The sequence below is a fragment of the Nakaseomyces bracarensis genome (assembly GCF_045282275.1).
Source record: "Nakaseomyces bracarensis strain CBM3 chromosome Unknown Scaff10_0, whole genome shotgun sequence".
Lineage (NCBI taxonomy): Eukaryota > Fungi > Ascomycota > Saccharomycetes > Saccharomycetales > Saccharomycetaceae > Nakaseomyces > Nakaseomyces bracarensis.
Genome location: NW_027263956.1, coordinates 576,610 through 597,877, shown reverse-complemented (window position 1 = coordinate 597,877; position 21,268 = coordinate 576,610). Strand labels below are relative to the sequence as shown.

The following is a 21,268-nucleotide window of genomic DNA, read 5'->3' as shown; positions in this document are numbered from 1 at the left end:
CCTCAATGTTTCCTCAAACAATATTATCAAATATTAGTCATTTCTGTTAAGAAAATTTAACCAAAAATAAATAAATAGGAGATATATACCTTATTATAACTCCTTTAAAAGAGTGAGGCTATAACATTAAGTAGATTTATATTCAATTTTACAGTGTTGTTATATTAAAGGAATGTTTCCCTAAAAACAATACAACCACTATTAATTATCCCATCCGAGATACCGGCTCTCCAATAATACATTACTAATATGTTTTTTTTTGTTTCCTCCTCCTTTTTTTATAGAACAATAGAGAAAACGTACATTACTGAAGGACTACATAAAAAAAAATGGATCCGATATATTAAAATTATATAAGGAGATTTGCCTTACATCGTTGCCGATCAAAAAATTCCTGTTCTTTCTTTTTTTTTATCAATGAGGTTGCAATCTTTTCTCTTTTCTGATCAAAAAAAAGAAAGAAATTAAGGAGAATATCACCAAAACCGGTAAAGTAATTAGCTAACACAATTTTTTTGAGTATAGTTTAAAGTATTAGTAATATAAGACGTCTTTTTAACTCCAGCTTTTTCTAGGTGAGTTAGTAAAATATAGTTAGTGCGTAAAAAAGTGGAGTACTTATACAATATTTTCTGTGCTAGTTCAAAAATTTTTTGAGTCCTCACATTTTCTTAGAAGAATCCCACAGTCTCTATGACCGCCTGCAGAACATAGAACAGGGTTTAGAATATATTAAATAAGAATTAGAATGTTTATAAATTCATTTCCCCGTCTTATTTTTCCATAGAAGACTTAGTAGCCTAATCCTTCCATTCTTTTTTTTTTCTTCCCTCGAGCCCCTGGATAGTGCGTAGCCAAAAAGAATGAGATTTTTATTACATGATTTTATTCGAAGTTTTTTTTTCTTCTCTTCACAAGTTTCTGTGAAAAATTTTCCATTAACCCATCAGTAAGTTTTCTCCTACAGTTCCTTCTATAGGATTTTCACGGATCTAGTTACAGTGATCTACATAGATACGATATTTTCCTCGAGTTTCTATCACGTTTCAATCAATAAACTTTTTTTTTCTCCTGTTCTTTATTTCTTTCTTTTGTTTTTGCAAAAGGAGGCTTTCTCGCCTATCCCAGTGAAAAACTGGTAGAGCGCTATATTTTTCTCTCTGTACCTTCTTTGCTGGCTACTTTACCCAGCAATTGAAAAATCTGGAACCGTATTGGGGTAGCATGTTTTTTTTGGGTAAGAAACCTCTGTACATTGTTGAACTTCTTCTTTTTTTCTTCCTTTTTTTTTTTAAAATTCCACCTACCAAATAGAAACTTTTTTTTTTATTTTTTTTGGCGTCCATTAACATTCTTTACTTTTTTGTTATTTCGCCTTCTATAACATTTTTTCGCTTTCGCGTGAGATTTTCTTTTTTTAATGGCGCTGGCCAGTTTACGTTTTTTTGTTTAAACCAGCACAAAGCTACGTCACAGAGTTGACTAAAGGGGAGGAGTGGTTTTACATAGAGTAACAGGACACATCTATCTACTTGTACCATCTGATACAAATGTATACGTACAGCTAGTTGTTTAAGATTGATCAGAAAACAAACAAAAAACAACACCCAGCACATCATTCAGTAAAAAAATATACCTCCTTACAATGAGCTGAACACACGGTCAATCGGTTATTAATATAATGTTCTACATAGTATTGAAACTAGTTGTAGCTGTTCTATAGTTAGATTTTAAAGAAGAAAAAAAACTAAAAAAAGAAAAATCGCGATCCAACTAAGTTCGAATTAGAAAGTAGTTCTTCCAAAAGAAAAAAATATGGGTATAACGTAAGTTTTTGTCTAACTATTGATTTTTTGAGGATAAAATTCGCTGGACAATTACACTCTTCTAATGCTCTGATTTTTTTTTTTGAACACATATATAACAGCAATGTATTTGTTTGATAATTTCCTTTCCCAATTGTCCTCTTTTTACTTTCTTTCATATATTCTCTCTTTTATATTTTCTATATAGTCAATCAAGAATAAGTTCTATTGTTATAACATTACTTAAAACAACAACGGTTAGAAATTTATTTTCAATTTAAAACCAACTAATTTTACCTTCCTTAATTCCAAAAACTATTTTTTTAGTTGAAATTATATTATACCTTCCTTTTGATTTCATTACAAATATCTAAACAATAAAAAAATACAATAATGAAGTTCTCTGTTCCTCTATTGACTATTGCTGCTGCCTCTACCGTCTTGGCTGCCCCAGCCGTTGTTACCGTCACTGAAATGGCTCACCAACACACCACCAAAACTGTTCGTGGTGTAGTCTTCGTTAAGGACGGTCAAACTCAAACTTCTTACACTACATTGGGTAACGATGCTGCCCCTACTACTAGCTCTACCGCCAACGCTATCGTTCAAAATGAGAATGTTGATGCCACTACAAACAAGGACACTACCACTCTTCAACCAACTACTAGTGTCGCTCCAGTACAAGCTGCTACCACTAGTACTACCCCAACCCAAACAGCTGCTCAGACTTCTAGTGCTGCTTCTACTGCCGGCCTTTCGGACTTCGCTAGTAGTATGCTAAACGAACACAACGTTAAGAGAGCTCTACACCAGGATACCAACGCTTTGACTTGGTCCGACGAACTGGCTGCATATGCTCAAAACTACGCTGACAACTACGACTGTTCTGGTAACTTGGTCCACTCTGGTGGTCCATACGGTGAAAACTTGGCTCTAGGTTACACAGCTGTTGGTTCTGTCGACGCTTGGTACGACGAAATTAGCCAATACGACTACGCTAACCCAGGTTTCTCTGAAGCCACTGGTCACTTCACTCAAGTTGTCTGGAAGGGTAGCACCCAAGTTGGTTGTGGTATCAAGACCTGTGGTGGTGTCTGGGGTGACTATGTCATCTGCTCTTACAACCCTGCTGGTAACGTTATTGGTTCTTTCCCAGAAAACGTTGCTCCATTGAAATAAATGAAGAAATGACTAGTATAAATTAAAGTTATACTTTTGCTTCCTCTTTTTTTATTTGATTTTAAATTCAAGGAATAATCAAATGCATTGTTTTTTATTGTTTTTTTTTATTGACATTCATTAATTAGGGCTTATCCTTGTTATTGCATTAAATTTACATTCACTCCCTTTTCAAACTTCAGTTCGGTTTAAAAAAAAAAGAAATAAAATCGTCAAGTTTTTAGAAGAAATCATACTTTACTGTGTATGATTCATTTTAACTACCGTATAACATTTACCCCCGGCTTATTGATACCCAGCTTTTCGGTTTATTTAGTTTATTTTATTATTATTTTATCTGGTTATAAAGTTTTAGTTTTTCACAATCGTTAATATTTAGTATTATCTTTATTCTTTGATCTCTTTATCGTGTATTTTAACTTATGTAGTAGATCATACAGCAGGTCGAATCACATTTACCGTGTACAATTAACAGATATTGGTTGATTTTAGACTTTCATTATAAAGAGTCTATATATTGTCTATATCATGTCCCAGAAAACAACCATTAAATTATATTACTGTACATGTTTTAATTTAAAAAAAACAAAAATGACAAAAGCTGAGAAAATATTTATATTAATAAGACGAAATCAAAAAATTAGAAGTTTGTTATAGGTATAGTTTCTTATCTTATTAATCATTTTAAGTTTTTCAAAAAGAATTATATCTGACTATTCTATCAAACACGATGAGTCACCCTGGCTTCAGCTTCTTAGTTTTTTTGTATTCTACTTTTATTTCTTATTCTTCTTCTTTTTCTATGTACAACAACCAGTAGAATCATTAGTGGAGGGACGTTGTGCTTGAATATCTACTGTATTAGAGGAAGCAGAATGGTTTCTCTGTTTCTGTTGTTTACTCTTCAGTTCATCTTTCTTAGTACTGTACAGTTGCTCACCGATCTCTTGAAATATATCCTTAATACCGTCACCGGTCTTCGCACTGACCTCTTTAAACAGGAGTTTCTGTTCTTTGGCATATGCCTCCCCGTCCTCAACGTCAACTTGCCTCTTATCCTGGTCATCGGCAACCAAATCGATCTTATTCCCTACAAGATAGATGACCAAATCGTCGTCCCCAACTTTATTCTGCAACTCCTGAACCCACATCTGCGCCTTCTTCAGAGAGTCAGGCTGCGTAACATCGTACACCACCAGCGCCGCATTTGCATTCCTATAGTACATCGGAGCCAGAGACTTGTAACGCTCCTGACCAGCAGTGTCCCATATCTCAAACTTAATCACTACATCCTCACCATCGTCTTTTATCCTGATAGTCTGCGATAGAAAAGCAGCTCCAATAGTACTCTCCCGAAGCTCATCAAACGTGTCCTTCACAAACCTATGTACAATAGAGGACTTCCCTACAGAAGAATCTCCCAATAAAACCAACTTAAACTGTAACATTTCTCTTATCTTCCTTCACAATGTTTTTAAAACAGATATCTCCCTCTAAAACCTTATTTACACATACAAGTTAAAAACAAAGATAACCTTGCTTATATATAAAGGGGATATAAAATAAAGAAAAAAAGGTCTGTGTGCAATGTGGCGAGTTCATTTTTTTATGTTATATTTAGGTCTTACCCTATGAATGAACCCTCTCTCTCTCTCTTTTTTATTTTTTATTTTTTTTTCGTACCTAAAATTATATATAGAAACCCTCTTAATTGTCCCAATTTAGCATTACGGACATTTTCAATTTTGTACCGAAAAAGGAGAACAAAGACCTAACAAAAAGTTGTAAAACCCTAGAAAGACCTAAAGTCCAAAAAGCCCTAGAAAGACCTAAAGTCCAAACCCTAAAAATTTAAAGAAGGGTAAACCCTAAATCTAAAAATCAAAAATGACACTCATCAAGCCCATTAGCATACACAGTTCACCGAACTCCGATCATGTACTTCAATATACTTATATACCTGTATATATATCCAAATTATACATGTATATCCGTAGATATTGTAATTAGGTAAAAATATTCACGTGATCATCAACCAATGAGAATGATAAAGTCCCCGTTTTTTTTTTTAAAGAAAAAAAAACCTTTTGCTCCCTTCCCGCGAGATCGCTCTATTGCCGCGGAATTTCAAAAATAAGGATTTTTATTGTCTGTGGAAGATTAGAAGGGGAGAGACTATACATTTATGGTTTTGGGTATAAATCTTCAATACCGACGAATATACAAATACAAATACAATCCCCCCCCCTTCTAGGATAATAATAAAGAAAGTAAATATGCTGAGGGGTTCTAGTTCTAGATGTTCGACGTTTGTGAGACAGTCGTTGAGGTATAACTCTATTGACACTGGTGCGAGTGTGAAGGCTAAGAAGAAAGGTGGGTTGTTAATGAAGGTTGTTGGTTTGACTATCGGTGTCTCTGGGCTGTATGCTGGTGGTGTGGCGGTTTCTCAGTACAATGACTCGTTTGCGAATGTTTTCACTGAGAAGGTTCCCGGTGCGGAGTCACTTGTAGACACTTATGAGTACTATCGTTATGACCCTAGGTTCTCGAAGTGGTTGACTAAGGATCACATTGTGGGGTTCTTCAAAGGGGAAAAAGATCATGAGCATGAGGTTAATAGGAAGCCCACGCCGTTGCCGATTCACGACAGTATTAAGGAGTTGCAATTGAAGTTGCTGGAGTTGGATTCAGAGAACAATTCAGAGGCTGAGTTGCAGAAGATCATCGACTCGTTGAATAATACTGTCAACTTGATCAATGAACAGAAGTTTAGAATTGGTGGTATGAAGCTGGAGAAGGTGGAAGAGAGCTATCACCAATTGATTGAGGATATACTTCACTTGGATAAGAACCTCAAGGAGACTGTGTCGCATAGCATTAATGAAAAGGCAGAAGAAGTCGCAAGCAAGTTGAGCAAACAGTACAAGAGGAAGCTCTCCGTCTCCGAAGTGGAACTACAGGACAAATATAAGAACGAGTTTTTGCATTTGAAGGAAGAACTGGAAAAACATTACGCCGATTTACTAGCTCAGAAATTGGAGGCCAATAAGCAGCACTTGGAAACAAAGCACGCTAACGAGGTTGCATTATTGTCTATTACCCAAGTAAGAGAATTCAACAAAATTATAAAAGAGAAGGTTGACGCAGAAAGGAATGGAAGATTGTCCAATATTCAACAGCTAGAAGAAAAGTCCAAGGAAATGACTAAAGCATTGGATAATGTCACAAAGATAGTCACTAGAAGTGAAGCTGTGAAACAAATTGCTCAGAATATTGAGAAAATTAGGTCTAAGCTAAACTCACATGAATTGAATAGTTTGTCTCTATCCGAAGACTTGACGAGATTAAGAACACTTACTGATATCGCTGTTCCTGGTCCTAAACCATGCTGTAAAAGTAAGAATTTAACACCACCTTTATTCAGAGTAGCATTGGCCGAACTTGAGGCTACCACATCCTCTGAGAATTCTAAGATTCTATCTAACGAGCAGTTATACAACAGATGGAACCTTCTCGAAAATGACTTCAAGACTGCATCGCTTCTTCCACCAAATGCTGGTGTACTAGGACACTTCACCGCGAAGATTTTCTCATTCCTTCTATTTACCAAACGTGGATCTGCTCCTCCCGATGCTACTGACTTAGATTCAATTTTCGCTAGAGTTAATGAAGATCTAAGACTATCTAAGCTGGACGCTGCTGTTTCAGAAGTTGTTGGTCTAAAAGGATGGACCCATGTTTTATGTGACGATTGGTTAAAGAGTGCTAGAAGAAAGTTAGAAGTAGAACAGCTTGTTGATATCCTTGATACTGAGTTGAAATCGTTGTAAAATATTCTGACTTATCCTTCAACATAAGAAATATCAAATACCAACACTGCAAAACTTACTGTCTATATTGTCATTAATATATAAATATTATTTATTCTTAAATAGGAATGCTATAATGCTAATAATGTCCATCAACTTGGCGAGCCAAACTGTATTTCACGTAATTTTACAAATACCCTTGCATAGAAGGTCTCTACCACATTCTAGGAGTGCTTGAGTTCTGTTTTCGACATACCCAGCTTTATTGTAAAATTCTGGTTTTCTCTTGATTATGACATCTGCTTCTTTAATCTGCAACAATTCAGATAGATCTTCGACCGCACTGGAGAGAAGACCTTGATTATCTACAAATATTTTCGTCATGTTATGTGAAGGATCAGCATAGTATGCCAGAGCAAATGACCATTTCAGAGCCGTACGCCCTTCATTTAGAGTTTTTAAAGCTTCTGCTAAGAATTGGCCTTCAATCCACGAAATACCCACTTTCTCTTGAAGGTCTTTGACTTTATGACCCATGGTTTGGCCCAAGGTCCAATCTAATTTTGCAGAAACTTCGTGTTCATTAAACACACGATAGTAAAATGTATATTTCTTTAAATTCCTGGAGTTTTCATCAGCATTCTTATTTTTTGAGTCTTCATTCTTATACATAGAACATTGGAAGAAATTTTTACCATGTGGAGCCCAAGCACCCTCACAAATCCAACAAAATTCATGTTTACAGCTTGAACAAATCATATGATTACAACCCCCACTCTTCTCAATGTTAACAGAACACTCAGGACATTCTTTAGTATGCGATAGAACCCAGTTTAAGTTTTCTGATTCCTTCCTTGCCTTTTTAACCCATGCATTCGTTACCTTACAGTCTGCGGGTGCGTGTACTTCAAATGAGCAATTAAAACAGAATCTGTGTTTTGAATTACATTCAACAAAAGGTGAGTAATGTAATCTAGAATATTCTGGCCATAAGGATAAGTCTTTCAGATATATTATACATTTACAGTCTGCAAATGGACACCATTTATAGTTTCTATTATGTTTCTGAACAAAACTCTTAATCGAAGAATCCATAAGTTTGGCACTAAATGCAGTACCCATAACTTTATCTATATCATCATTTCGTAATGCCAATGAGCAACTCATACAGGTAATGACATTACCCTTGTGAAGTTTGTCTCGGATGTAATGTTTGTAACAATCGATACAATATTCATGACCACACTCTAAAGCAAATGTTTCAGTTGATTTCTCCTCACAACATATAGGACAGCTGAAATCCGTCTTATATACAACTTCTCTCCGTTGTGGATTGTCTAAGTGATTGGTATTTATACCTAACTCAACAAGTAAGTCGTCCATCTTATCGGTCCATGCTTCTAGCAGCCTTTCTTCGTTCCAGTCATAGTGTTGTATCAGTGTCAATATATCCTCTGGCGGTATCGATAACACTGGCTGTAAACGATGAATCCTAGCCAGCATCTTTTCAAATATATCTTGTGTCGTAAGACAATCATACTTCAAATTCGGAACACTACCGTCATTTAGAGTCTTTTTCCCATTATGTGACAATGGCACAGAGAGTAGCTCATCATACTCGAAGTCTTCCCCACTAAAATCTTCATCAATTTCAAATTCAGATCCTTGACTCATGATAGATTTCGTCTTAGCAAGATTAAGAGCATCGTCGTGAGGTTTCGTAAAGCCAATACTGCTTTCAAACGCTATAGTATCTTCCTCGTCGTCGTCATCATATATAAACTCAACTTCTTCGTCACTCATATTCTCTAAATGCAACTATTAATCTTCGCCACTATTTATAAAAGTATTTAGAAATATATGACTAGATGTTAGTCCTAAAAATATCCTATATGATTATATTGCCTCCCATTATTTGCATATATAAGCTTTTTTTTTTTTTTAATTTAAAGGGTGGGTCCCTTCCGAGGTATATAATCAAGTGAAGTTTGAAAAGGTTTTGGGACAATCTAAAGGCATGAACTGAACTAAATCTATTTCAAGTTTGGTTTAAGTAGGCATCAAGAATATGGTAAACTTGATCTGTGATATTGAAAGTCAGTTGTAAATTTGTATAAAAAAGTGGTATCATTTAGCTATTAAAAAGAAGGAAAAATCTAAAATAATAAGTATGTAATAGAAATGAGTAGTATTTACATAATATTGGAAGGCAAATAAATTAAAATTCAGATATCCAGAATTCTTATGTTTAAGAGACCATATCGATTTAAGAGTATAAGACTTCAAACCGCATAATTTTTTTTTTGACATGATAGTATAGCATTAATATGTTAAAAAAAAAAAAAAAATAAAGCAAAATATAATTCATTTATTTTTATTTTTGAATATTATTAAAATAGTCTGTAAAAATTTTTTGTTCCATAAAGTTTTTCATATTTTCTCTTTTATAATTGATCTTTATTAACAGACGTCTCTTTATTTCATTGTAAATTTTTTTACTTTTCTTATACTTTCTTTTGGGCTCTTCTATTAATTATTCAAAGCACTATCAACTCTGTCAATGGCAGCCTTAATCTTCATTCCTACACGACTACTCAATTCATAGTCATCTGCATAGTTTTGAGCTCTAATTAGCCATTCTTTACATTCTGGTAATTTTTCGACACCATTTAATTTCCAACAAAACAATGCACGTTCGTAGAAAGCAGATGGATATAGCCAAGGATCTTCAGACTTTTTAACGTAGCTAACATGGTTGTCAGCTGTAACACTGAAAAATACAGGTAGTACCTTTTCGTCAAGCAATTTGCAACCTTCCTCAATCTTGTCCAGTCTTCTTAGCGATAGAGACAACAACAGATCTCTAATCAGATTTTGGTTTGGATCATTGCTTTCGATAGCTGGGTTCTTATATTCGGTCAACATCTTCTGTGATATTTCCAAATGTTTCTTAGACATTCTGTTGAAACCATTGTAGAAGTAAGCAATTTCATACACTGGAGATGTAGCAATGGCATCAAGTGGATTAGTCAAGTTCAATTTAGCTTGGGTAGCCTTGAATTGTTCGACCTTTCTTGCAACAAATCTATCAAGAGGCAAGTTCTTAGATCTCCAGGTTTTCTTACCCAAATAATCCACAGATTTGAAAATCAATTTGCTGGCTTGCTCTTTGTAAAATTCCTCTTTATCACTTTTCAAGTCACCCATTTGAATCATTCTCCAATTCTCCAAGTAACAACAACCAGCGAAGTAACTGTAGAAGGCGTGAGACCAATCACTGATGTCTAATAGAGATAGAATGTCATCAGCAGCCCTATCATATTCGTGCAAATGAATTAAAGTAATAGCTCTATCGAAAATCATCAAGGACTTTACCTGTCTCATGCGGATTTTGTTGACATCAATGGAGTCCATCAAAGCAACAGCGTCTTCAAGTCTACCTTTACCAGATAACATTCTGGCCTCATTCAGCAACCACAAGGCACTATTTGGGAACAGAGCACGGGATTTAAGAAGAGCATCTTCCATTATCTTGCCTGGGTGTAACAATGTATTGCTGTCCATATTCAAGCTATCTACAGTAGCAACTGATTGAGCAGTGATGCTTGGCTCGCGGGAAACTTCTTTGTCTTCATCACCTTCTTTATTGTCAGTGATTTCTTTCTTCTTTTGAGACTCTAGGTACTCCTTGACAGAGGCGGGAACATCGAAATCATCATCTGTGAATTGGAATGGACCATCATAGTAGAACATCAGACCCAATAGACCAATACAACCATGGACATTTCTGTGTTTCGTAGCTTTCCAGACGAGCTTTAAACCTTCTTCACGAGAGCCCGAGAACCCCACTACAGATAATACAGCACCAATAGCGGGAGGCAACAGAGAAAGGACCACTTGCAAGATACCAAAACACAGGTTGACACCGGAATGAATAAACTCGTCAATTGTGGCCTGACTCTTGTCAATATCATCAGAGAGTACTACATGGTCTTCAATTGGTTCCTTTGGCAGTTTGTCCATGGCTTGCAGACCCAATTCGTCCCTCAGCCTGTTGATAGCTGGTGGATTGTCGATGTGTGCACCTGAGAGCCTCTTCATACGCATCCTGTGGACCTTCTCAGCAAACTCCAAGAGATCTTTATCCTTAGCTTCCTCCTCACTCAGCTTGTATGGGATATCAACGGAGTTAAATACTTCACCTTCTCCGATAAAGCTTGCAGCGGATGACCCAGCACTGAGATTCTCCCCTCTGCGTTCAGCCTCTTCAACAGCCTTCAGATTAGCGTCCTTTATCTGCTGAAGCACTTCTTGCAACGTGTAGTACGCTTTTCTCAACTTCAACAGCGCCTTTGCAACCTCCATCATACTCTCACTAAAGATCATCAGCAGTGCATGCAGCAACAACGATTCAGTATAAGTCACCGCAAAAACAGTACCGGGAGGATACCTGCTGCTATTACTTAGCTTCAAGTTCTCAGCATTAGTCTTACTCTTCTGTGACAAGGTCTCGGCCTTAGCCAGCGTGGCTGACGCCTTCTTCATCTCCTCGGCCTCAAAACTCAACGTAGCCTCCAAAAACTCAATAACACCACGAGCCAAAACATTGATAGTCCTCTCATCCTCATCAGCCTCCTTGTCACTGTCCTCCAACAGCTTCAGCCCACGCTCAGCATTGTCATCCAACACATAATCCATCGCACGCAGCGCGATCTCAAAATCATACGCCTGCTTCAAAACTAGCTTGGTCTTCTCCTCCTGACTCAACTCAGGAGCTGAACCACCTCCAAAAAAACTAAACATCTTATTGACAGCAATCCTCTTAGTCTCTTTTCCTCTTTACACCCATCAAATCAAGGGAATGTTAACTTCCCAATAAAAAAAAGCTAAAACCCCCATCCTATTTATACTGCCCAAATTTTTTCCCCTTCCCTTTACCAAGATAGCTTTTACATGCCTGGGTTTAGGGCTTAGGATCTCACCCACAGAAACACCCGCACAACCCTCTTTTCACCCCTCCTTCTACGACAGCTCGTTAAAGTTTTTTAGCAATTTAAATTCTGTTTCTACGGCCGTTTCTAAGTGTGATTTACGGTATTATACCCAATTACTATTATAGTGGTTATTATAGTGGTTATTATATTAATTAATAAAATGATATTAAACTAGTTGCAAAAGTTGGTGTGAAGGAGGGGGTATTATATAATTTATATGCTTTATCTTTTTAGTTCGTTGAGCTTAGAACTTCTCTACTTCTAGGATGATTTTACCTCTTGCGCGTTGGGTGGCCATGTAAGCGAAGGCTTCCTTCGATTTCTTCCAGTTGAACTGTTTGTCTACGACACACTTCACGATGCCCGATTCGAGGAGTTCACCGCACTTGTTGATCCAGTCGCTCTTGGAGGCGAGTTTGGCGTTAGGGTCGAAGTAGAAGTGTTGGTAGTGGAAGGACCAGAGCATTGAGCTGAACATCTTTCTTGCGTTTGCGCTTGGATTGTCCCAGGAGTTGAATATGTCCTCTTTGTAGTTGCTGACGTAGTCTCCCACGGTGGTGATGTAGGCACCGCGGCTCTTAATAAGGTCCTTGGAGTGTGCGACGATGTCATATCCACCGACGAAATCGAGCACGACATCGAACTTGCCCTCGGTGTATGGGATGGTGACCTCGCCCTTACCGTCGTCGTAGTCCACTATGCGTTGGTCCTTGATCATCTGGGTCAGAGGGCCGCTGGACTTCCCGCGGCACGTGAGGTAGTTGATGAAGATCATCTCCTCGGCGATGTCAGGGAACTTCTCCATGATATAGTCTGAGTTGTCACCTGAAGTGACTATCACGATCTTTTTCTTCAGGTTTAGGTGGTACTTAAGCAGTTGTATCATGAATAAACCTACGGAGGTGGTACCACCGTTAATCAACACATTGGATTCAGAGTCCAGGTACTTGTATTTTTGTAAGTAGTGCATGATGCTGTATGCGGTCCCGAGACACCACAGCGAGCCTGCAGCCTCCTGTGGTGCCAGAGTTGGTGGTCTAGGCAAAATGGCGTCGATACTAGGATCGATGAGCAAAGAAGAGGCTCCTGCACCGTTGGCCAAGTGTGGGTGGTAATAGACACCGTACACTTCATCTCCGACGCTCCAGTAGTCCTCTAGCTTGCTTCCGACTTGCGTCACCACACCACTGTACTCTCTACCTAGACCGATCTCTCCGTATATGGCGGATGCATACCCGTTCTTGATCTTCAGGTCAATAGGGTTCAAAGCGACGTATTTCACTTCTACGACCAGCTTGTTCTTGGGGATTGGGTTCTTGATCTTCTTCTCGTATGTAAAATCGATAGGACCTTGTTTTGTGTGGAAGTACAGGGACTTCACGGGTATATATTTGATATGTCTAACTGGACGTGCCACTCTCTTCAACTTTGGAGCCTCCGATTTGATCGGTTTAGGGGCAGGACTCTTATGTTCAACTGTCATCAACTCCAAATTTGGATCCACTTTCAAAAGGTCAGACATTTATGATCTTTTAGCTTTAGCTTGGTTTTGTAGTTTAATTATATGGAATCAACAAAAAGGTTTAATATAAATCAAATATTATATATACATAAGAATGAAGAAAAAAAAAATAAATAAATAAATAATCAAAAAAAGAAATAAATAATCTCTTCACAGAAAAAATCGTACCGAAAAAGAATTCAAAAAAATATCTCAAAAAAATAAATAATAAGTAAAAAAAAAGAATAAATGACGTATTTGAGAGATTTACATAAAAAAATATGATATGATATAGATGGAGAAGATTTAGTATCTTATGTATATAGACATACATACTATATAATACTCTTTATTTTTTTTTTTTTTTTTAAATAATATATTTTATACCAATCGCAAAATACGCTGTCTTCATTTTCTTTGTTCATCACTTTTCTTCTTTTGTTTTTTTTTTCTTTCAATTTTTACATATATTCTAATACGACAGTCATATGACTGTCGTATTAGAATATATGTTAGAATATGTGTAATCATAAAACACGATTTCCCATATGATGGTTTACGTAATACATTATTGCATATCTTTTTTTGATATATATATATTTTGCTAGAATGTTCTAGAAAAAAAAAAGAAATGATGAAGGGATGGGATACAAAATCAGGCAACATTTTGCTAGAAGGTTCTAGAATCTTACGCACTCCACTACTTATAACTTCACGAGGCATATTCGGGTCTTTTTCTCTCTCTCTCTCTCGAATCATCTTGAACTCTCCACCCAACACCCATTGTACAAATTTTAAATCAGAATATCACTCAATTGGTCCTTCTTTGCTCAGAAAAGGGCGTATAGTTGGGTATTCGATCATAACTCTTGGGGAAGGGGAGGGAAGCTCAGCGGTTAAATTGGTGAAAATAAGGGGAAGCCCTAACAATAATGAAGGAAGGGGGGGATGAGGTAAAAGCTTTTTTAAGGGGCAATTCCAAAATTCCCAAATTATATAAATAGTTGGGAATAACCTAACTAGAAATGTTCAATTCCAAACTCTTCAATAATCAAATCACAAAAAAAAAAACCAAGAAACTACAATAAGAAACTACAAACTAATTTAAAAGAAAAAAAAAAATGTCTAAAGCTGTTGGTATAGATTTGGGTACTACGTACTCATGTGTTGCACATTTTTCTAATGATCGTGTTGAGATTATTGCCAATGATCAAGGTAATAGGACGACGCCATCGTATGTTGCGTTTACTGATAGTGAGAGATTAATTGGTGATGCTGCTAAGAATCAGGCTGCTATTAACCCTAAGAACACTGTTTTCGATGCTAAGAGATTAATTGGTCGTAGATTTGATGATCCCGAAGTGGTGAATGATGCTAAGCATTTCCCTTTCAAGATTGTTAACAAAGAAGGGAAACCAGCCGTGGAGGTCGAGTTTAAAGGTGAGAATAAAATCTTCACTCCTGAAGAGATCTCCTCGATGGTGCTGGGTAAGATGAAAGAGACTGCTGAACAATTTTTGGGTACCAAGGTTAACGATGCGGTGGTAACGGTGCCCGCTTATTTCAATGACTCTCAGAGACAAGCCACGAAGGATGCTGGTACGATTGCCGGTATGAACGTACTACGTATCATTAACGAACCTACTGCTGCTGCCATTGCCTACGGTCTGGATAAGAAGGGAACTCAGGAACACAACGTCTTGATTTTCGACTTGGGTGGTGGTACTTTCGATGTCTCCTTGTTGTCCATCGATGATGGTGTCTTTGAAGTCAAGGCTACCGCTGGTGATACCCACTTGGGTGGTGAAGATTTCGATAACAGACTAGTTAACCATTTGGCTAACGAATTTAAGAGGAAGAACAAGAAAGATTTAACCACCAACCAGAGAGCTTTGAGAAGACTAAGAACAGCCGCTGAAAGAGCCAAGAGAGCCCTATCCTCTTCTTCTCAGACATCTATTGAAATTGACTCTTTATTCGAAGGTGTTGACTTCTACACTTCTTTGACAAGAGCTAGATTCGAAGAGTTATGTGCTGATTTGTTCAGATCGACCCTAGAACCAGTTGAAAAGGTCTTGAGAGACTCTAAGCTAGACAAGTCCCAGATTGATGAGATTGTTCTAGTTGGTGGTTCGACTAGAATTCCAAAGGTCCAAAAGTTGGTTTCTGACTTCTTCAATGGTAAAGAACCAAACAGGTCCATCAACCCAGATGAGGCTGTCGCTTACGGTGCTGCCGTGCAAGCCGCTATCTTGACTGGTGATCAATCCTCTAAGACCCAGGACTTATTGTTGTTGGATGTTGCTCCATTGTCTATGGGTATCGAGACCGCTGGTGGTATCATGACGAAATTGATTCCAAGAAACTCTACTATCCCAACAAAAAAATCCGAGACCTTCTCTACTTACGCTGACAACCAACCTGGTGTCTTGATTCAAGTTTACGAAGGTGAAAGAACCAAGACAAAGGATAACAACTTGCTAGGTAAGTTCGAACTATCTGGTATTCCACCAGCACCAAGAGGTGTTCCACAAATCGAGGTTACTTTCGATATCGATGCCAATGGTATCTTGAATGTCTCTGCAGTCGAAAAGGGTACTGGTAAATCGAACAAGATTACTATCACCAACGATAAGGGTAGATTATCGAAGGAGGACATTGAAAGAATGGTCTCTGAAGCTGAGAAATTTAAGGAAGAAGATGAGAAGGAGGCCGAACGTGTACAAGCTAAGAATGGCTTGGAATCTTATGCTTTCTCATTGAAGAATTCTGTAGCAGAATCCGCCTTCAAGGAGAAGGTTGGAGAAGAAGATGCCAAGAAATTGGAAACTGCCGCTCAAGAGACCATTGACTGGTTAGATGCTTCTCAAGCTGCCGCCACTGATGAATACAAAGATAAGCAGAAGGAATTAGAAGCCCTAGCAAACCCAATCATGACTAAGTTCTACGGTGCTGGTGGCGCTGCTGGTGGTATGCCTGGTGCTGGTGGTATGCCAGGCGCTGGTGGTATGCCAGGTGCAGGCGCTGGTGCTCCAGGCGCTGGTGCTGATGGCCCAACCGTCGAGGAAGTTGATTAAAGTTAACTCGATTTATGACTATGACTTCTTTTTACCGATGCTTTTTATGTAATTTTACGGTTTTTTTCTCTTTCAAATTTCTGGGTTTATTTTTTTTTTCTATTCTAAAAGCAATTACTGCTTCAAGGAAACAAGCTTTTGCGAACGTTTAATTATATGCTTTTACTATATAAAGTACCACCTTTTTCTATGTATAACTTTTATTTTAATTTTGATATTTTTTAAGATACATCTTAAATTAAACTTAACGTCTACTATATTTACTCAATACTATATAGTTACTTCTAGTAATAGGTATAGTATAGATACTATAGTCAGTCATATTATGTAATATGTTATAAAAGCCATATTATATTATATAATATGGCTTTTTATAACTATGACTCTTAGAGATCATACTATACGATTCTGTGCCTGATGTGAAAAAAATTTTTTTTTTTTTTTTTGCGTTTTCGTTCTTTCTTCGTCATTTTTTGCAGTACAGCGCCGATGGGGAATATATAAGAAGAGGCAAGTGTGAAGTTTTGAAGATCAGTGGATATTCTTGACTATACTGTGTTTCAAGGTGGGGGATAATTAACAGTGCTATTACACGCTAATATATCTATAATACAATAAAGAAAGATGGCTGAGGCTCCTAGTCATTTTTCCTTTCCAAAGGAGGAAGAAAAGATTCTTGCCCATTGGGAAGAAATCGATGCCTTCCACAAGTCTATGGAACTAACTGAGGATAAGCCAGAGTTTTCATTCTTTGACGGTCCTCCATTTGCTACAGGTACTCCGCACTATGGTCACATTTTGGCCTCTACTATTAAGGATATTGTCCCAAGATATGCTACTATGACCGGTCACCACGTTGAGAGAAGATTTGGTTGGGATACACACGGTGTTCCAATTGAGCACATTATTGACAAGAAGTTGGGGATTAAAGATAAGGAGGATGTGTACAAGTTTGGTATTGACAACTACAACAATGAGTGTAGGGCCATTGTGATGACCTATGCCGATGAGTGGAGGAAGACTATCGGGCGTCTAGGTCGTTGGATTGACTTTGACAATGACTATAAGACTATGTACCCAAGTTTTATGGAATCCGTGTGGTGGGCATTCAAGGAATTATACGAGAAGAAGCAAGTCTACAGAGGTTACAGAGTTATGCCATACTCTACCGGTTTGACCACTCCTTTGAGTAACTTCGAAGCCCAACAAAACTATAAGGACGTTAATGATCCAGCTGTTACCATCGGTTTCAGAGTCATTGGCCAGGAAAAAACTATGTTAGTCGCCTGGACCACTACCCCATGGACTCTGCCATCTAACTTGGCTCTGTGTGTCAACCCAGAATTCGAATACGTTAAGATCTATGACGAAAACAAAGACACTTACTTTATCTTATTGGAATCCCTCTTGAAGACACTGTACAAGAAGCCTGCTTCGGAAAAGTACAAGGTGGTAGAAAAGATAAAGGGTAAGGACTTGGTCGGTCTAAAATACGAGCCAATATTCCCATACTTCAAGGAACAAATGCAACAAACTGCTTTCAGAGTTATCGGTGGTGACTATGTTACCAGTGATTCCGGTACCGGTATTGTTCACAACGCTCCATCTTTTGGTGAAGAGGATTACCAAGTTTGTTTGGAGAATGGTGTTATCAGCGAAGATACAGCCGCACCAAACCCAGTTGATGACAATGGTAAATTTACTAGTGATGTCACTGACTTCGCTGGCGTATACGTCAAAGATGCTGATAAGTTGATCATCAAACATTTGACCGAGACCGGTAACTTGTTGTTGGCCTCTCAAATTCGTCACTCTTACCCATTCTGTTGGAGATCTGATACCCCATTGCTATACCGTTCTGTTCCAGCTTGGTTCGTTCGTGTCAAAGAAATTGTTCCAAAGATGTTGGACTCGGTTATGAACTCTCACTGGGTTCCAAACACTATCAAAGAGAAGAGATTCGCCAACTGGATTGCGAATGCCCGTGACTGGAACGTCTCCAGAAACAGATACTGGGGTACTCCAATCCCATTGTGGGTTTCTGATGACTTTGAAGAAGTTGTCTGTGTTGGTTCTATTCAAGAGCTAGAAGAATTGACCGGTGTGAAAAACATTACTGACTTACATCGTGATACTATTGACAAGATGACCATCCCATCCAGACAAGGTAAGGGTGAATTGAAGAGGATTGAAGAAGTCTTTGACTGTTGGTTCGAGTCTGGTTCTATGCCTTACGCTTCTCAACATTATCCATTCGAGAACTCTGAGAAGTTTGATGATAGAGTTCCAGCTAACTTCATTTCTGAGGGTCTAGATCAAACTAGAGGTTGGTTCTATACCTTAAGTGTTCTGGGTACTCACTTATTCGGTGAGGTCCCATACAAGAACGTTATCGTTTCTGGTATTGTTCTAGCAGCTGACGGTAGAAAAATGTCCAAGTCTCTAAAGAACTACCCAGATCCAAATATTGTTTTGAACAAATACGGTGCAGATGCTTTGAGATTGTACTTAATTAACTCTCCAGTTCTAAAGGCTGAAAGTTTGAAATTCAAAGAAGAGGGTGTTAAGGAAGTTGTTTCAAAGGTTCTACTACCATGGTGGAACTCCTACAAGTTCTTGGAAGGTCAACTAACTCTATTGAAGAAAACCTCCAACATTGACTTCAAATTTGATCCATCTGTCAGAAGTGACAATGTTATGGACAAATGGATTCTAGCATCTATGCAATCATTGGTTCAATTTATTCACCAAGAAATGGCTGTCTACAAGCTTTACACTGTTGTTCCAAAGCTTCTTCACTTCATTGACGAATTGACAAACTGGTACATCAGATTCAACCGTCGTCGTCTAAAGGGTGAAAACGGTGTCGATGATTGTTTGAAGGCTTTGAACACCTTGTTTGACGCTTTGTTGACATTTGTTCGTGCTATGGCTCCATTCGCCCCATTCTTGTCTGACGGTATCTACCAAAGACTAAGAGAATTTATTCCAGAAGAAGTGTTATCTCAATATGGTAAGGACGGTAGATCTGTCCACTTCTTGAGTTACCCAGAAGTCAGAGAAGACCTATTTGATGAAGATATTGAAACTGCTATTGCTAGAATGCAATCTGTCATCGAGTTGGGTAGAAATATTCGTGAAAAGAAGACTATTTCTTTGAAGACTCCTTTGAAGACTTTGGTCATCCTACACAGTGATGAAAGTTACTTGAAGGACATAGAAGCTTTGAAGAACTATATTGTGGAAGAACTAAATGTTCGTGACATCGTCATTACCACCGACGAAGAGAAATACGGTGTAGAATACAGAGCTGTTGCCGACTGGCCAGTTTTGGGTAAGAAGTTGAAGAAGGATGCAAAGAAGGTTAAGGACGCCTTGCCAAATGTTTCTACCGAACAAGTACGGAAATACATGGAAACTGGTAAGTTAGAAGTTGCCGATATCGAACTTGTAAAGGGTGACTTGAATGTCGTTAGAGGTCTTCCAGAATCTGCTGCTGCTCAAGGCCAGGAAACTAGAACTGATCAAGAAGTTTTAATTATCCTAGATACCAATGTATATGAGGAGTTGAAGACTGAGGGTCTAGCTAGAGAATTGATCAACAGAATCCAAAAGTTGAGAAAGAAGTGTGGTCTGGAAGCTACTGACGACGTCTTGGTTGAATATGAGATCGTTAAGGATACCATCAACTTCGAAGATATTGTTGATGCGCACAAGGATATGTTGACCAAGACTTGTAGATCAAACATTACTCTTTGTGACGGTACCAAGAACAATGCTCTTGCTGATGAAGAACAGTCCATTAACGATACCGTCTTCAAATTGAAGATCTTCAAGCTATAAAAATAAGATGCATCAGAAAATCTAGTTAATATGAAGTTATGAAAAAAGAGCCTCTCTCATCCTTTATTTTTAAGTATCCTCTCCGAAGATATCTTTAAAAGAATGAACACATTAAACAATTAATATAGATCTTTATACACTACAAAAGAAAAAATAGAAACTTAATAAAGAAGATAAGTTTTGAAAGCTTTATATAGTTTTTTTTGGTATATATTGACTTCACTTAATATTGTAATATAATCAATAAGAAATGATCCTATTCGTAATTAACAAAGTGAAATTGAAAATAAAGAAAATAAAAAAAATTAAAAAAATTGTGAAAATGAGACTTGAAGTCTTCAAAGGATGCCTGTTATCATTTAGTAGATTAAATTAAGATACGACAGTAATAATAATGTATAACCGTTAGAATGATGAATTCCGATAAGATTGAGCCCGGGAGCGATGTTACTTATGTTTCTGCAGTAGAAGAACAGAATTCCAGTTTTTATCAAACACCGAACAAGTACAATAATGGTGGTAATACAATCCCGAGTTCTATACCAAGGTTTTCAGAAGGTAGAAGTAATGTGGTGACCGATATTATCAATAGTAGACGGATTTCTTCAGCTCAAGATATGTCTCCCACACGGCATAGACTTGAGAACAGAAAACAAAATGAACAGAATAAACTAAAAGAAATACGTAAAGCCCAAAGGCTTCAAAAAGCTATGGAGAAGAGAGGTGGTCTAGAACATATGCAGAACTTTATTATGTATTGTGAGAATAATGATTATCTATCTAGACTAATAAAAGAAGCGGAAGAGAATCAAATTCCACTAGATGTACTTGAGCAGATTGAAGTTAAACAAAATGAAGCTGATCTTGATGATGAGGATATATTGGACTATTTCGACAAGATAGATCAATATGAACAAGAATTGAATTTGTTATTAGAAAAGGATGAATCAACAACATGATTTTTTTAATTACTTTTCCTTAAATTAAGATAATGTAAATGCAATTAAACTTCGTATATGCATTGGATGATATCATTATTATTATTATACAAAATTAT

At 37.4% G+C, this 21,268-nt stretch overlaps 9 protein-coding genes across 9 annotated transcripts; 5 read left to right on the top strand and 4 right to left on the bottom strand.

The window, feature by feature from the left end:
* Nucleotides 1–2,198: 2,198 nt before the first annotated feature.
* PRY2 (sterol-binding protein) lies at nt 2,199–2,984 on the top strand (the record flags this gene model as incomplete). The annotated part of the gene is made up of 1 exon (XM_071053043.1): nt 2,199–2,984. One exon carries the CDS (start codon nt 2,199–2,201, stop codon nt 2,982–2,984), a length of 786 nt encoding a protein of 261 aa, XP_070911293.1.
* Nucleotides 2,985–3,784: 800 nt separating this feature from the next.
* YPT52 (Rab family GTPase YPT52) lies at nt 3,785–4,432 on the bottom strand (the record flags this gene model as incomplete). The annotated part of the gene is made up of 1 exon (XM_071053042.1): nt 3,785–4,432. One exon carries the CDS (start codon nt 4,430–4,432, stop codon nt 3,785–3,787), a length of 648 nt encoding a protein of 215 aa, XP_070911292.1.
* An 828-nt stretch (nt 4,433–5,260) lies between these two features.
* Nucleotides 5,261–6,817, top strand: MIC60 (Mic60p; the record flags this gene model as incomplete). Its single annotated transcript, XM_071053041.1, has 1 exon — nt 5,261–6,817. One exon carries the CDS (start codon nt 5,261–5,263, stop codon nt 6,815–6,817), a length of 1,557 nt encoding a protein of 518 aa, XP_070911291.1.
* Nucleotides 6,818–6,973: 156 nt separating this feature from the next.
* Nucleotides 6,974–8,599, bottom strand: HEL1 (E3 ubiquitin-protein ligase HEL1; the record flags this gene model as incomplete). The annotated part of the gene is made up of 1 exon (XM_071053040.1): nt 6,974–8,599. The coding sequence occupies one exon, from the start codon at nt 8,597–8,599 to the stop codon at nt 6,974–6,976; it is 1,626 nt and encodes a 541-aa protein (XP_070911290.1).
* A 726-nt stretch (nt 8,600–9,325) lies between these two features.
* On the bottom strand, nt 9,326–11,599 carry RNJ42_02874 (uncharacterized protein; the record flags this gene model as incomplete). The annotated part of the gene is made up of 1 exon (XM_071053039.1): nt 9,326–11,599. The coding sequence occupies one exon, from the start codon at nt 11,597–11,599 to the stop codon at nt 9,326–9,328; it is 2,274 nt and encodes a 757-aa protein (XP_070911289.1).
* Nucleotides 11,600–12,034: 435 nt separating this feature from the next.
* AST2 (Ast2p) lies at nt 12,035–13,312 on the bottom strand (the record flags this gene model as incomplete). The annotated part of the gene is made up of 1 exon (XM_071053038.1): nt 12,035–13,312. One exon carries the CDS (start codon nt 13,310–13,312, stop codon nt 12,035–12,037), a length of 1,278 nt encoding a protein of 425 aa, XP_070911288.1.
* Nucleotides 13,313–14,412: 1,100 nt separating this feature from the next.
* Nucleotides 14,413–16,368, top strand: RNJ42_02872 (Heat shock protein SSA3; the record flags this gene model as incomplete). Its single annotated transcript, XM_071053037.1, has 1 exon — nt 14,413–16,368. The coding sequence occupies one exon, from the start codon at nt 14,413–14,415 to the stop codon at nt 16,366–16,368; it is 1,956 nt and encodes a 651-aa protein (XP_070911287.1).
* A 624-nt stretch (nt 16,369–16,992) lies between these two features.
* Nucleotides 16,993–20,211, top strand: ILS1 (isoleucine--tRNA ligase ILS1; the record flags this gene model as incomplete). Its single annotated transcript, XM_071053036.1, has 1 exon — nt 16,993–20,211. The coding sequence occupies one exon, from the start codon at nt 16,993–16,995 to the stop codon at nt 20,209–20,211; it is 3,219 nt and encodes a 1,072-aa protein (XP_070911286.1).
* Nucleotides 20,212–20,624: 413 nt separating this feature from the next.
* On the top strand, nt 20,625–21,170 carry RTT105 (Rtt105p; the record flags this gene model as incomplete). Its single annotated transcript, XM_071053035.1, has 1 exon — nt 20,625–21,170. The coding sequence occupies one exon, from the start codon at nt 20,625–20,627 to the stop codon at nt 21,168–21,170; it is 546 nt and encodes a 181-aa protein (XP_070911285.1).
* Between the last annotated feature and the right edge of the window lie 98 nt (nt 21,171–21,268).